Here is a 13917-nt window from a genome sequence, read left to right as displayed (position 1 = left end):
AAAGAATGTATCCAAGTACAACTAGGTTGAGAAAGAGAACCACAACACAGCATCACTCTGAGACAGGAAGGTAGAGGGAAATTACTTTTAAAATCCCTTCTCCTAGAGCTGAGAAAAACCTTAGGGAATGATTAGATGAAGAACATGATATTCAATAGATTCTGCATGTTACTGTTTTCATGCTTCTCTTTATACCTCAACTTTTATCATTAATCTGATGTTTTTGCCTTAATTTTTATCATTAATCTGATGCTTTTGCTGCATTAGAATAAAGCTTATTTTCATTTGCCTTACGTTTAAAGTGAACCTAGGGTATGCTGAAGAATCATTCACAGGCCATATGCCCATAGCCTCTGCCAGGGAATTAGCAGTAAAGTTCACAGCATTTATTGAACTCACATTACACTTAATTATTTTTCTACAAAAGGGTGATACCTGTCAATATGTTACTTTACTTCTGACATATCTCAGTATTTTCATGAATGTTGTTTTGAAAAACTCAGTCCTTTAAGGAGTATTGATTAAAATCATTTTTGCAACATCACTACTCTCTTTATTCCATTCTGCCAATGCAAAGTGTTCCACCATTATGAATAACATGCCAGAATAAATCCCCCATAAAGGTTTCATCTTCTTCAAAATTAAGATAGCTGTGTTGATCCTACATGAAGCTCTAACTTCAGTGTCAGACTCAGAGGCTCTGAATCCATAGAGAGCTCTGCAGTGTGACAGGCAGTCTCCATCGCCCCAGGAAGCACAGTGTGAAAAATCAGTCATGGCAGCCATTTCTGTGGCTACAGAAGAGATCTTTATGAAATATTTCAAGCCCTGTGAAGAGTGGGCAGTTACTGACAGGAACTATCAAACAATTTATAGAGTCTTGTAAATAACACTTAGCCAAAACTTTCTCCTCTCAGACAGCTCATTTCTATTTCAGGATCTTTCTGCATACTTTCAGGGGTTTGGACTCTTTTTTTGCATGCTCTCCTCTCCCATTGTCTTGGATAGTTTTTGAATAGCAGACCAGCTTGAGCAGGAAAGGTAGGAGAGGCTGCCATACAATCTTATCTACTGGCATTAGGGCAGGGCTGTAGGAATAATAGGTTGCAATAATGAGAGACTAGTGCAGCTATGAAGCAAGTACCACAAACGTCGGGTTGTTAAAAAGTCATGGAAAGCAGCAAGACTTCTGACTTGAAATAAATACTTGAAATAAAACAGCCAGAAATTGCATATCACAGTATTCTGATCCTGCTGGACTTCAGGGGTACTCTGGAAATGTCAGCTAGACAGAGTGCATCTGGACACTCAGCCACTTATATGCCACTAGAGTCACTGGCCAGAGACTTTAGAGAAGCTAGATGCCTGTCTGGAACTTGTCTGAAAGTTCCCAGATGCAACATTACCTATTTGCTGCTTCAGGATCCATTTGTCTCTCCAGACATGCATAATTTTCCTTATGATTCTATGTAAGTAAAGACGCACATTTTTGGTTCCAAACTGCATCTCTGAGAGAAATTCCAACAAGAAAAATGATTTATAACAAATAAATAAATAAATGTTTTAGTCATTAGCTTCTGAGAATAGCATATAAACAGCTATTCAATTACTGCTTGCTGTGTCATAAAATAAGATGGAGTGAGGAAGCTTTGTTTCCCAAAATTTTAAAATTGAAATACAAAGTTCTCTTACATGCTAAACACATAACAGCTATGCATTGCTCATCAAATGTTGTCTTCTTACCAGGGAATGCAATTGTTTAAAAGAACACAAAACATTCTTAAATCATGATTTTCTAACGGATGCTTCTTCATTCCAAATTAACAATTATTTTACATTGTCTATTCAGCTTTCTTGCCAGTTGTCTTTCCCACATCTTCAGTGATGGTAACCCAAGTTCTTTTTTCATTTCCATGTAATCCATAAATGGTTGATTGTTTTGCACAATTCTATGCATCAACTATTTTATAAAATTCAAGTGGCAACTTTATTGTTGGTAACATGGAATATTATTGCAGTGAAAGGGAAAGATAAATAACTGTCTATGCTCCACAGAATTCTATTATCCACTATTAGAAGTTCAGGATATTAAATAATTTTACTTTCACAGGGTAAGATAGGAGAGGAAAGGAAGGTCATTTGTATAGAAATAAAATAGGTGACTGAGAAACAACGAAATGTGTATTCACCTCTTCTCTTGGTATACGCTTTAATTAGAAGTATCTTCTTTAAGCTTTTTGAGTCCAATGTGCTTCTTCAACAGGAGATCAACAGTTAAAGTATATGCTTCATTGATTCCAATTAATTTATTTAGATGATACAGTTCCCTAAGGAGTAATGTCTCTATTGGTTTACTGAACACCTTCATTCTAATCTACAAAATGAATGTCATTCTTGGGAAAATTTAAATTGACTTGAGGCAATAGGGGAGACATTTCAATAAATTCTTACAGTGTTTTTAATTCAAGCCTTAGCTTTCAACAAAAATTCCAAAATGGCCAGATATAGAACAAATTTGTATCTGATACCCAGAGGTATTAAGTCCATATTTGATTTAAGTTGGGGTTAAAGAAAACTGTTTTTCCCATACCTAGTATTACTAACTATAATTTTAAAGGAAAGGTGTTATATACCTTTCGTCAATACAATGATTTGACTTGTTTCTGTGTTTGCTACTGCTTTTCAGGACGTTTTAAGACAGTAGAGAGGAACAGGACATACTGATTACTGAAGGCATCTGTTTTTAAGCAAAGTAGTTGGAAGATACTTTTTGTCTTCCTGCATTCATGAACCCTTTGCATAGTGGGTAGAAGTCCTGTTCAACAATAAAATGCAAGAAAATGATGCAAATATCTATTCTAGATAAAAATCTATTCTAGAATTAAAAATGGTCCTTTCTAGATTTAGTATTTGCTACTTATGTTGCAAGTCATAAATTCTCAATCACAAAAAAAGAAGTCAGTCTTCTATTAATTTTATAAATTTAAGGAATCCCTTTCACTAACTTACTTATTTTACATATCCAATGTCTTCAGTGGCCAAATATCAGATCCAAATATGTTTAGAGACTTAAAGCAGGATATATATATATGTAATGCATATATATATATATATATATATATACACAGAGATAAAATGGTGCAACAGTATCAATCCAACCCCTTCATGTTGCTTTTTAAATTGAGTGGTTTCTCACTGTCTGACTTTACCCTACATACATTGTTATGCTTCTAAGTATAACTTAACTGCAAAAATTCATCCAACGTTAAAGCTTTATGACAAATAAGGAAGTAACAATTCTTCTGCATAAATCTGCTAGGGGATGTCTGATTCAGAATAGTCCTAGATATGTACAGACAGGAACATGTTTATTTAAAAAAAAAAGTTTGCTAAAATCGTATTCTTGCAAAAAGTAGCAGCTAAAGAGCATGCCCTTTTTATGGTAACCTACTAATTATAGCACTCAAAAAGTGAATGCATGAAACTTGTATCTTTCATCACCTAACTGAGGTACACTGCTCCTGTTGAAGCTATGACATTACGCAGAAAGACATGCAAGAACTGTGAGATCAGAAAGAAGTCCAAAACCATATCTGAAAGGAGTGTATAAGGCAAGGCAAATGATCTGGTAAGAAGTCCTTAATCTGGAAAGATTGGCTAAATACTTTTAAGCTATGACCATCACAAAAAAATGGGCATAGATGTATTTTACGAAGTATATACTATTATTTATTTGTCTATCTATTTACTCAGTTAAAGCGGGAACTCCAATTCACTTCTTGTCTTGTAAGAGTCTTATAAGAGCACACAAATTTATGAAAACTCACATGAATGAAGCTTTGACTTAGACCCCTAACACTCAAATAATCTTTCAGGCTCCTCCCTGTGAGCAGCCTGAAGCAGCTCTACATCTCATCTGGTTTGGATCTTACAGAATCACAGATTTATAGAATAGCTTACACTGGAAGGGACCTTGAAGATCATCTAGTTCCACTGTGGGCAGAGTTGCCACCCACTAAGTGACACTACTCAAGGCCACATCCAACCTGGCCTTGAATGCCTCCAGGCACAGATGTGAGGTTCACCAGCCTGTAGTTTCCCAGGTCTTCCTTTCTCATTTTCTTAAAAATGGAAGTGATGCTTTCCTTTTTCCAGTCGCGAGGGACTTCACCTGGCAGTTATGACTTCTCAAATATGATGGAGAGTATCTTGCCAATCACATCAGCCAGTTCCTTGAAAATCTACAGGAACAGTTGGAAGGCACTGTGCTACTGGAAAACCATTATGTAGTTGCCATCAACAATACCTGCTGGGATGATTCCCATGACTGGAATGTGGCTACTGATGGCTACAAGCCTTTCATAAGGAACACGTGAGGAAAGATGGCAGGAGGCGTTGCCCTCTACATCAAGGAAGGAATAGGGTGTGAAGATCTGTCCCTGAAGAAGGGCCATGGGTGAGTCAAAAGCCTACAGGCGAGAGTTAGAAACCAAGACAACAAAGGGATCCTTGTGGCTGGGGTCTATTACAGGCCACCTATCAAGTTAAAACTATTGATGAAGCCTTCTTCCTCCAGCTACAGGAGGCATCGTGACTGCAGGCTCATATCCTGCTGAGGGACTTCAACCACCCTGATATCTGCTGAAAAAGTAAAACAGTGAGTTGTAGGCAATCCAAGAGACTCCTGTAATGTACTGAGGATAAATTCCTGAGCCAGGTATTATGGGTGAACTGAGATCTGCTGGTCAAACTGGAGTTCAAGAAGAAAATGCACAAGCAGTGGAAGCAGGGACAGGTAACCTGGGAGGAGTATAAGGATGCTGCTAGGCTGTGTAGGGATAGGGTCAGGAAGGCTAAGATCCAATTGGAACTGGACTTGGCAAAGGGCACAAAGAAGGATATGAAAGGCTTCTATAGGTACATCAACTGGAAAAGGAAAGCCCAGGAAGGCACACCCTCCCTAATGAGCAACACATAAGTCTATGAGTCTTGATGAGATGCATCCCAGAGTCTTGAGGGAATTGGCTGATGTAGTTGCCAAGCTACTCTGGATCATATTTGAAAAGTCATGGTGGTCAGCTGAAGTCCGTGGTGACTGGAAAAAAGAAAATGTAGCATCCATTTTTAAGAAGGGTAGAAAGGATGGCTCAGGGAACTACTGATGTGTTAGTCCTACCTCAGTGCCAGAGAAAAACAGGAGCAGATCCTCCTGGAAGCTCTGCTAAGGCACATGGAAGAGAGGGAGGTGATAAGGGATAACCAGCATGGCTTCACCAAGATCAAGTCATGCCTGACCAATCTTGTTGCTTTTTACGATGGCATGACTGTATCAGTGAACAAGGGAAGAGAGCCACTGATGTCATCAATCAGGACATCAATAAGGCCTTTGACATGGTCACCATAACATTCTACTCTCCAAATTTGAAAGATATAGATATGATGGAATGACTGATGGATGAGGAACTGGTTATGAGATCATAATCAGAGAATGGTTGTCAACGCGTCAACGGCCCAAAGTTCAAAGGGAGATCTGTGACAAGTGGTGACTCTCAGAGGTCAGTACTGGGACCAGTGCTCTTTAACTTCTTTGTCAATGACTTCAACAGTGGGATTGAGTGGTGCACCCTCAGCAAGTCTGTGGATGATGCCATGCTGTGGGGTGTGGTCAACACACCTGAGTGACAAGATGCCTTCTGGGGGACCTAGGCAGGCTTGAGCAGTGGGCCCAGGTGAACCTCATGAGGTTCAACAAATCAAAGTGCAAGGTCTTGCAGCTGGGTCACGGGCACCCCCACTATCAATACAAGCTGGGGGATGTAAGGATGGAGCACAGCTCTGCCAAAAAGGACTTGGGGGTATTGGTGGATGGTAAAGCTGATATGAGCCAGTAGTGTGCTCTCGTAGCCCAGAAAGCCAACCACATCCTGAGCTGCATCAAAAGAAGTGTGGTCAGCAGGGAGAGGAAGGTGATCCTGTCCCCCTACTCTGCACTTGTGAGACCTCATTTAGAGTACTACATCCAGATGTGGTGTCTTCAGTACAGGAGAAACATGGACTTGTTAGAGAACATCCATAGGAGGGCCACACAAATGATGCAAGGGATGGAACACCTCTCCTACAGGGACAGGCTGAAAGAGCTGGGGCTCTTCAGCCTGGAGAAGTCTCCAAGGTAACCTGACAGCAAACTTTTAGTATCTAAAAAGAGGGGCTGAAAGAAAGAATGGGACTCATTCTTGAGCAAGGTCTGATGTGACAGGACAAGGAAAAGTAATTTTAAACTAAACGATGGGAGATTTAGATTGGATATAAGGAAGAAGTTTTTTACAGTAATAGTGGTGAGGTACTGGAACAGGCTGCCCAGAGAGGTGGTGGATGCCCCATTCTTGGAGACATTCAAGGTCAGGCTGGACCAGGCTCTGCAAACATTCAGCCTCCTGAGTGGTTCTCCATTCTCCAGAACCCAAAGGGCTAATGGTTAGATAATCCACCATTTCCTTGCAGTCCTCTGTTAGTCTGCCATTGAAATGCCACAAGTATATGTACAGTAATTAATAAACTTTCTTTCACAATTAGTAAATAAATGATACCTCTCTTTACAATTTGGGATTCTGCTTAATAACTTGTAGTTGTGGGGTGTGTCTATGTTAGAAGATTTCAAATGTTTACAACAGAGCAAGGCAGTTAGACTTCCTTCATTCACCTGTTTTATGTAGACCATTCGTTGAGAACACAGTTAATACTTTCATGTATTAACTAAAATTTGAACTCAGATCTAGTGTGGATATAGTCAATAAATCCGGTCAGGAAAACCTTACCCTTACTGGAAAGTATTTCCAGGGAGTGATGATAATATTGCAGAAAAAGAGAAGAGCTAATGAATTGGTAAAAGGGAAAAAAAAAAAAAAAAAAAAAGCAAGAAAAAATAAATGAGAAAAATAGGTAGGAATAAATTAGGAAGAAATCTATACTTGAGGCAAAATTGACTTTGCTGGTTATGCAGAAATGATTTGATACACAGCTTGAGACTTATAGCTTGAGATTTAAATAATAGCTTGATCTCATCACTCTTTTCTATCATCTAAATTTCCAGCAGGTGTCCAAATTAATTCCATTGTCTCATGAGCTATAGGTAACATAGCTGCATGATACCAGCACTGCTATTTAATAACTTCATCAAGGGACTCAAAACATGAACACTGTCCAGCTCATCAGGTAATTCACTATCTTTGGGAAGCCATCTGGCTTTCCTCTCAAAAGTCAACATATAGGTTTCCTAAATCTAAAAACTCTCTAACAGTGGTGCCTATTGTCTTTTTAAAGCTTGCCTATATCCTGAAGCTCAACACCTACTTGGAACACTGTGTAAAGAAAAATTCCTTACTGGCCAAAGGAAGCACAGTTTTAACAGCGAGTGTCTCAGAAGCACTAACAACAGAGTAACTACCCTGTTACTACTTTCTGTCAACTAAAGAGAGTACACTTTTATATAAATATATAAATGTATTCCCTTTAATTTACAGAAAGTCCAATAAAATATTAATAATCAATATAAGCCTGTCATAGGTTTAACCTATGGAGTAATAATCCATGCCAAATGCCATGGATGACTGACAATACATTGTGGTGAATTAGCAGAGCATAATTTGCACCCTATCGTGTTCTTCTGCTTAATTTAACAGCAAGAACTCAGCTCCGCCTGTGTGTGTCTATAAACATTTAACAACAGAAGTTTCATTCTAGAGATTTCCCTTCAAAATAAACCTGATCACATCCGTACTGTGACAACAGATGGTGTTACAGCAGACGTACCACAGGACCCAAAAGTTCAGCAACTGTCAATCAAGAGATGCAGAATGGTGACTCTGAGGAATTACAATAATGGCGTATTGTAAAACAACTAATTCAAAAATTATGCCAAATCAGGAAAAAAAACAATACCAAAACACCAAAGAGAGTGAACATACACACTGTCTTTAAGGAACTACTAGAATAATGACATGGCTTCTTTGAGGGAATGTCACCTTCCAGCAGAACATCCTGTTTAATCATCCCAATTTAAAAACATGAATACAGTATCAATGACATCTCAAATGTTATTATGATACTATTACAATAACTAGAATATATGGAGTGTGTTACCATTAGATGTTACCACTAGAACAGATGCCCTACGAGCCCACCTAAGCAATGCCATTCGCCTTTCTAAGTGTAAAAAAGATGCAACACATCTGCAGCAACGGACACTGGCTTGGGCGACAGGCATGCCAGATACCATGGCATTTGTATGAATTCACCTTTATACAGCTTTCGTAAGTTAGGTTTTATTAAACAAACTCACTGAGTATAATTTTTAGAAGCAATTTTAAAAGAGACTGTTCTAAGTGTATTACTTTAATCAAGCAGAACAGCAGCCTATTAAACCAGAATATAAGGTGACATATAGCTGATATGACATTGCCACATGTAATTGTATTTATTAAATTATATTAGAACAAGCCAAAAAAAAACGTACACTCATCTGTACTTGTGAATCTCAGTAAGAAAGTAAATATTTCATTGGCATTCCAATACTTGAAGGGAGCATATAAACAGGAGCGGGAACGGCTGTTTACAAGGGTGGATAATGATAGGACAAGGGGGAATGGTTTTAAACTGAGACAGGGGAGGTTTAGGTTAGATATTAGGAGGAAGTTTTTCACATAGAGGGTGGTGATGCACTGGAACAGGTTGCCCAAGGAAGTTGTGGATGCCCCATCCCTGGAGGCATTCAAGGCCAGGCTGGATGTGGCTCTGGGCAGCCAGGTCTAGTGGTTGGCGACCCTGCACATAGCAGGGGGGTTGAAACTAGATGGTCATTGTGGTCCTTTTCAACTCAGACCATTCTATAATTCTATAATATGTCTGCAATACAATACGACTCATGAAAACTGAATGCTGCAGAATGTGAATGCACAGCTATACTTCAGTTCCTTCTGTTAATAGGACATCAGTTAATTATGCCACTATGTTATTTTAAGACTGAATGAAACATAGTTGTGGAATTGGAAACAGTGCTCAATAAAGAGAGACACAGGAATCTAAGTAAGAAATAGGCTAAGTTATTAATTCCTAAGTAATATCATGAAGTATTAGAGCTGCATGAATCTCATTATAAGCTGTTAACTTTGCCCAGGACAGCTACCAATTCTTTTCCCATAAATGTAGGAAAATTCTAGAGGGAAAGATTCCTCTTAAAAATGATAGTCAAAACTACTTAATGAGAATATCTTATCTTCTGTGCAGACAAGAGAAATGTTTCAAAAATACATGCTGCCTGTAGATAGAAGAGAAATAGTGTCCAACTTAAGGACTCTCCTCTCCATTATCCTTTTTTTTTTTTTTTTTTTATTAAGTTGTCCTTGATGAAAGATGGAGGGTAATAGTTTTTTAATTTGTTGTAATAGAGATACAGCATGGGTAGAGAAAGTTTTAAGTACTCTGCTGTGCCAAGACATTCCAATCCCTGTTCCATGTAAAAAGTGTTCTATCAGGGCTGACAGACTCAAGTAGACTGCAGTGCTGTCTCCTGAAAGGAAGCACTGCCTTCTTTCTTACAGGGACATTAGGATGCTCTCCTAGCAAGGGAGAATTTAGATGTACTGGGCTGAAGTCCCTGTTGAAGCAGTAAAACAGAACTAACGTTACAGAACCAAGAGGGACATGTGAGGATGAGCAGAACGATCTTCATGGCTATGAAAAGCAGTGGCTGTAGTCTGAATTGGAGTACACTAAAGGCTGCATTAGAAAAAGAAACATAACTTTGTTTTTGAAATCTCTGTGAGAGATGAGCAGGAATTGTCCTTCTTTTGGGACGTTATATGGGCAGAAAAATCATCATACACAAATCCAATACCAATGCACTGCTAGTATTAGGATACCTGTCCTTCCTTGGAAAATAAAACATTATTTTTAGATGGGATTAAACAGCTTTTTGCTCTTTGGTCTTGAAAGTGATGCTACAGTGTTTGGTAACCTTGAGAAAATAAAACTAAGGGTTACACAAAGCTGCGCATATATCTGCCTTGTTTGTATGACACTCTAAGTGCTATAATATTTTTGCTTTCTTTGTTTAATGGAGCAAAAGTAGATTCTTAAAACCACGATTTTATGAAAGATCATTTTACTAAAACAAAATTATTTTATTTCCCTCTGAAGCTGGTAATTTTTGGTAGATAATGCTGACAGTATAAGCATTACATTGGGACTGTAGATAGAATTTCCACCAACCATAGAAAACAGCCTACATAAACCACAGATACTTGGATACTGTGTTGGGTGAATGTTCAGATCTTGAAAGAGATTACATATTGAAACTTTTGTTGGTGTAATGAGAAAGATCTGAGAAATAAAAGAATGCGTCAGTTCCATTTATATTAATTGTAGGTATTTCCTAAAGTCATGTACTTATTACATAACAGAATAGAATCATTTTGTGCAGATTCTTTGATTATATTTAAGCCTTCAGGCTTGGCTTTTGTCTTTGTAGTACAGAAGCAAGAGACTATTTATTGCATTTGTGAACACAGCCATAACACAGTAAATGGAAAATCAGTTCACTGGTTTTCCCGTCTATCTTATCCAGCAGTTTGTCCTGGTACTGCTTTCTCACTGAGGAAGATACATAGGATGGACAGTAGGAAAGATCATGTACTTGTAGTTTGGACTAATTAGTTTAGATAAAACATTTGTAAGAAATATTATGAAAATAAAATCCAAATCAGATCAGTTTCAGTATTCAAGTTCATTATGTGCTTGCATAAAAGAAGTTAAAAAATTGCTATTCCAAATCTTAGACAAAATCATTTTTTATCAAAATAAATGACACAATGATAAAGATATTCAAGACGATAATTAATATTCTAGTAAACATATGACAATTTATCAAAGAAAAAGGCCTGCTGCTTCCCTGCACATTTTTTATGGCTGTTGCATATCAGAGGACAGAATTAACTGTATATCCGTGTACTCTTTTGTGACTCTCCTCAGAATTCTGTGACTCTCCTAATTTAAGTTAAATAAGGTGTTATTTCCTACCTCCATCTACAATTTAAAAACAAAAGGAAATTACATAAGATAAACCCAAAAATGAGTCTGTTTTAAAATAAATATATAAATATATAAAATAAATATTCCCTAAAATTTCAAGATATCTGTGGATCAATAAATGTTTTCCTTTTCCAGTATTTGATGGACAGTGAGACCTTATCTCCTGATCTGCCTCCCACTTTTCAGTTTGACATTTTGGCTGACTTCCTTGAAACGGTTCACAGTAATTCTTTTCAAAGATAGTGATTGATGCTGATGAGAGAACACATTAATTGTAGGCCACTCCAGCAGACAGCAAGCTACTCAAGCCAAGAAAGTTAGTTTTGCTTTCCACTGGAATTCTAATGAAGAGAAATAAAATGCTCTATATGTCAGGAGTTCAAAACCAGCAAATAACTCTGAATTAATAATAGTCTGGTGAGACATTATAACTGTTATTTATAATTTTACTGTCCTTTTTTTTTTTTTTTAGATATTAATAAAAACAAAGACACAAATTCAGAGTAAATTGGTAAATTGTAACAGTGAAATGTTAAGTGTTTTTTTTTGTTTTGTTTTGTTTTTTGTTTGTTTGTTTTAATTTAGTAGGCATTTTGTCCCTTCTTTGAGACAGGAGCATTTCTTCGTCACTGCCAGCAGATGATATTACAGAAACTGTTCTGAAAATGCTTAAATAAAATTAACTTTGATTGATAAATGTAGCAAACAACTTCTTGGTAACATCAGAAAGTAACAGTGAGACAAACATATCTAAAAGTCTATAAAATTATGGTGCAAAAAATTAAAAACCATGTGCAAATAAAAATGTGCCTAGTTTATTATGTTTCATGTGTTCTAACTTTATTTATACAAGGCATATAAATACTTGTTATTATTTTATTATGATTTGTGGGCCTTCTGAAGAAGAAAGAAGCAAAGAAACTAATAATGCCTATCCCTGCTGTGTGAATTACACTTATTAAAATTCCATATTAATGAATTTGGACCAGAGACATGTAACTCAGATATAATCTTGACGGAAATGTGAGGTGAAAGTACTTTCATTCTTCAAATATATCTTCATGAAGTCAAGTCTGCAGCTCAGTGCTGTACATATTTCTCTTGGTCTACATGGAGGCAATTTATTTCTCCTGATGAACCTAGTTTCTCTGTTTCCCACTACTCCATTACTTAAAAAGAAATCCCAATTACATAACATTTATGACATGCAACAAAAACGCAAGCCTAATTCCCTCATCTAATTTACTAGAGTTGTACTCTAGACTTGAGATAAGTAGCCCACTACCAAACAGTCACATTTTCAACTGCTGATATGCTGTATCATAGCCCAAAGGCATTACTGTGGTATGGGATTATGCTCCAAATGAACCTCTGATCACGTTACAGTGTACTCATCTTTATCCTCAATTTTTTTGTTCGTGCTTTGTTTCTACGGTTTTCTTAAATATGTGTTGAGCCTAATCAGGAGATGTGATTGTTTTCCATTCTCATTTGAACTCTAGCAACTACAAGATCAGAACAGAAATTCAATCTCTCAACTTCAAGCCATCTAAATGTTTCCCTTTGACTCAAGGGTCCAAACATCCAATATTCAGCTTAAGAGAAGAGTAGCCATTCTGTTAGCAAAGAAAACATCTCTGTTTAAGGAATTCTACTGCCTTTTCAAGGCACTGCCATGCCTTCCAGTAACATGATACTGTCAAAGTGTGAACTTGGAGACAATAGATAATGCAGTTCCAAATTTTCCTACTGATCTTCCCCATAACCATTTATATCCATTTTTATGCTTTAATTTAGGCAAGAGACTTTTCACATTTAAAAAATAGTAGACAAACATTGATTAATAATGGGTAATTCTGTTAAGCATAGCAATTCCCTTCCTGCTTTTATAATAAAATCGGTGACATACAATCTGAAGAAAGTGAGTTTGAATAAATGCATTAAACTTCATTTAATTTGAAAAGACTAAGCATGATCTTACTTAATGTGAACATACCAAACTTATCACACTGGCTTCAGGAAAACAAAACAAAACAAAACAAAACGGTACTCTGTAAAGAAAACTTACCAAGAACATTTCAACCTAAAACAATGCATAGCTACCACACAATTAATACAGATGAAATTAGAATTATTGAATGAGAATACCCCACATGTTATTTTTCTTACCTGCTGGTTTACGGGGAAATTCCTGTTGATTTTTTTAATCTATAAAAATGAATGAAAAAAAATAGATTAATATCTTCGTCAGTAGAATTAAAAAAACATATTAGGATTTAGAGACATGTACGAGACATTTTCTTCCAAATTATGTGTGGGAGGAAAAAAAAGAAAAGAAAATCTACTGTAGGATAATGATGAAAATCATATGAATAAAGGGACATTTCTGTAGTCACTGCATGGCTTATTCCTCTTCTTCAGAAAATATGAAAGGAGAATACGTGCTGAATTATTTTCTGAATTCTACAACACCACGTACTTTTCCTACTTTCTGAGCAGAAGCTGTAATTTAAACTGAAGCATTTAAGTAAAAGTTATTTAGGTCAACTTATCACCTTCCACCAAGTCATCGGGCTTTAGGAAAATACTTTTCCTTAGAGAAAGATGGAAAATTGATTTGGAAGAGCATTTGAAACAAGATTTACTTACTCTACGTTCCTAACCTAGGTGCAGAATCAAGTGTACAAAGTTAGTTTTCATAATTATAATTTGATAACCAAGTAATTTTTATATTACAACAATACGAAATACACTAGGTAAAATGTTTCTAACTCAATCTGAGACTGAAGATTCGTGAGGAGTTTGCATTTACAGTACAGATGATTGATTTCC

At 36.8% G+C, this 13917-nt stretch overlaps 1 protein-coding gene across 4 annotated transcripts in view; it reads right to left on the bottom strand.

Moving 5' to 3' along the window:
* Positions 1–13917, bottom strand: part of SNTG1 (syntrophin gamma 1) — a 334747-nt gene that overhangs the window by 58191 nt on the left and 262639 nt on the right. For all 4 annotated transcript variants that reach the window (XM_025147957.3, XM_004939849.5, XM_419197.7 and 1 more), the window contains one exon: positions 13255–13293. In XM_025147957.3, coding sequence (XP_025003725.1) covers positions 13255–13293 — 39 coding nt within the window. The remainder of the gene's footprint in view (positions 1–13254; positions 13294–13917) is intronic.

Source organism: Gallus gallus, chromosome 2 (genome assembly GCF_016699485.2).
Source record: "Gallus gallus isolate bGalGal1 chromosome 2, bGalGal1.mat.broiler.GRCg7b, whole genome shotgun sequence".
Lineage (NCBI taxonomy): Eukaryota > Metazoa > Chordata > Aves > Galliformes > Phasianidae > Gallus > Gallus gallus.
Note: the sequence above shows the minus strand (reverse complement) of the source record. Positions and strands in the feature narration are given on the sequence as shown.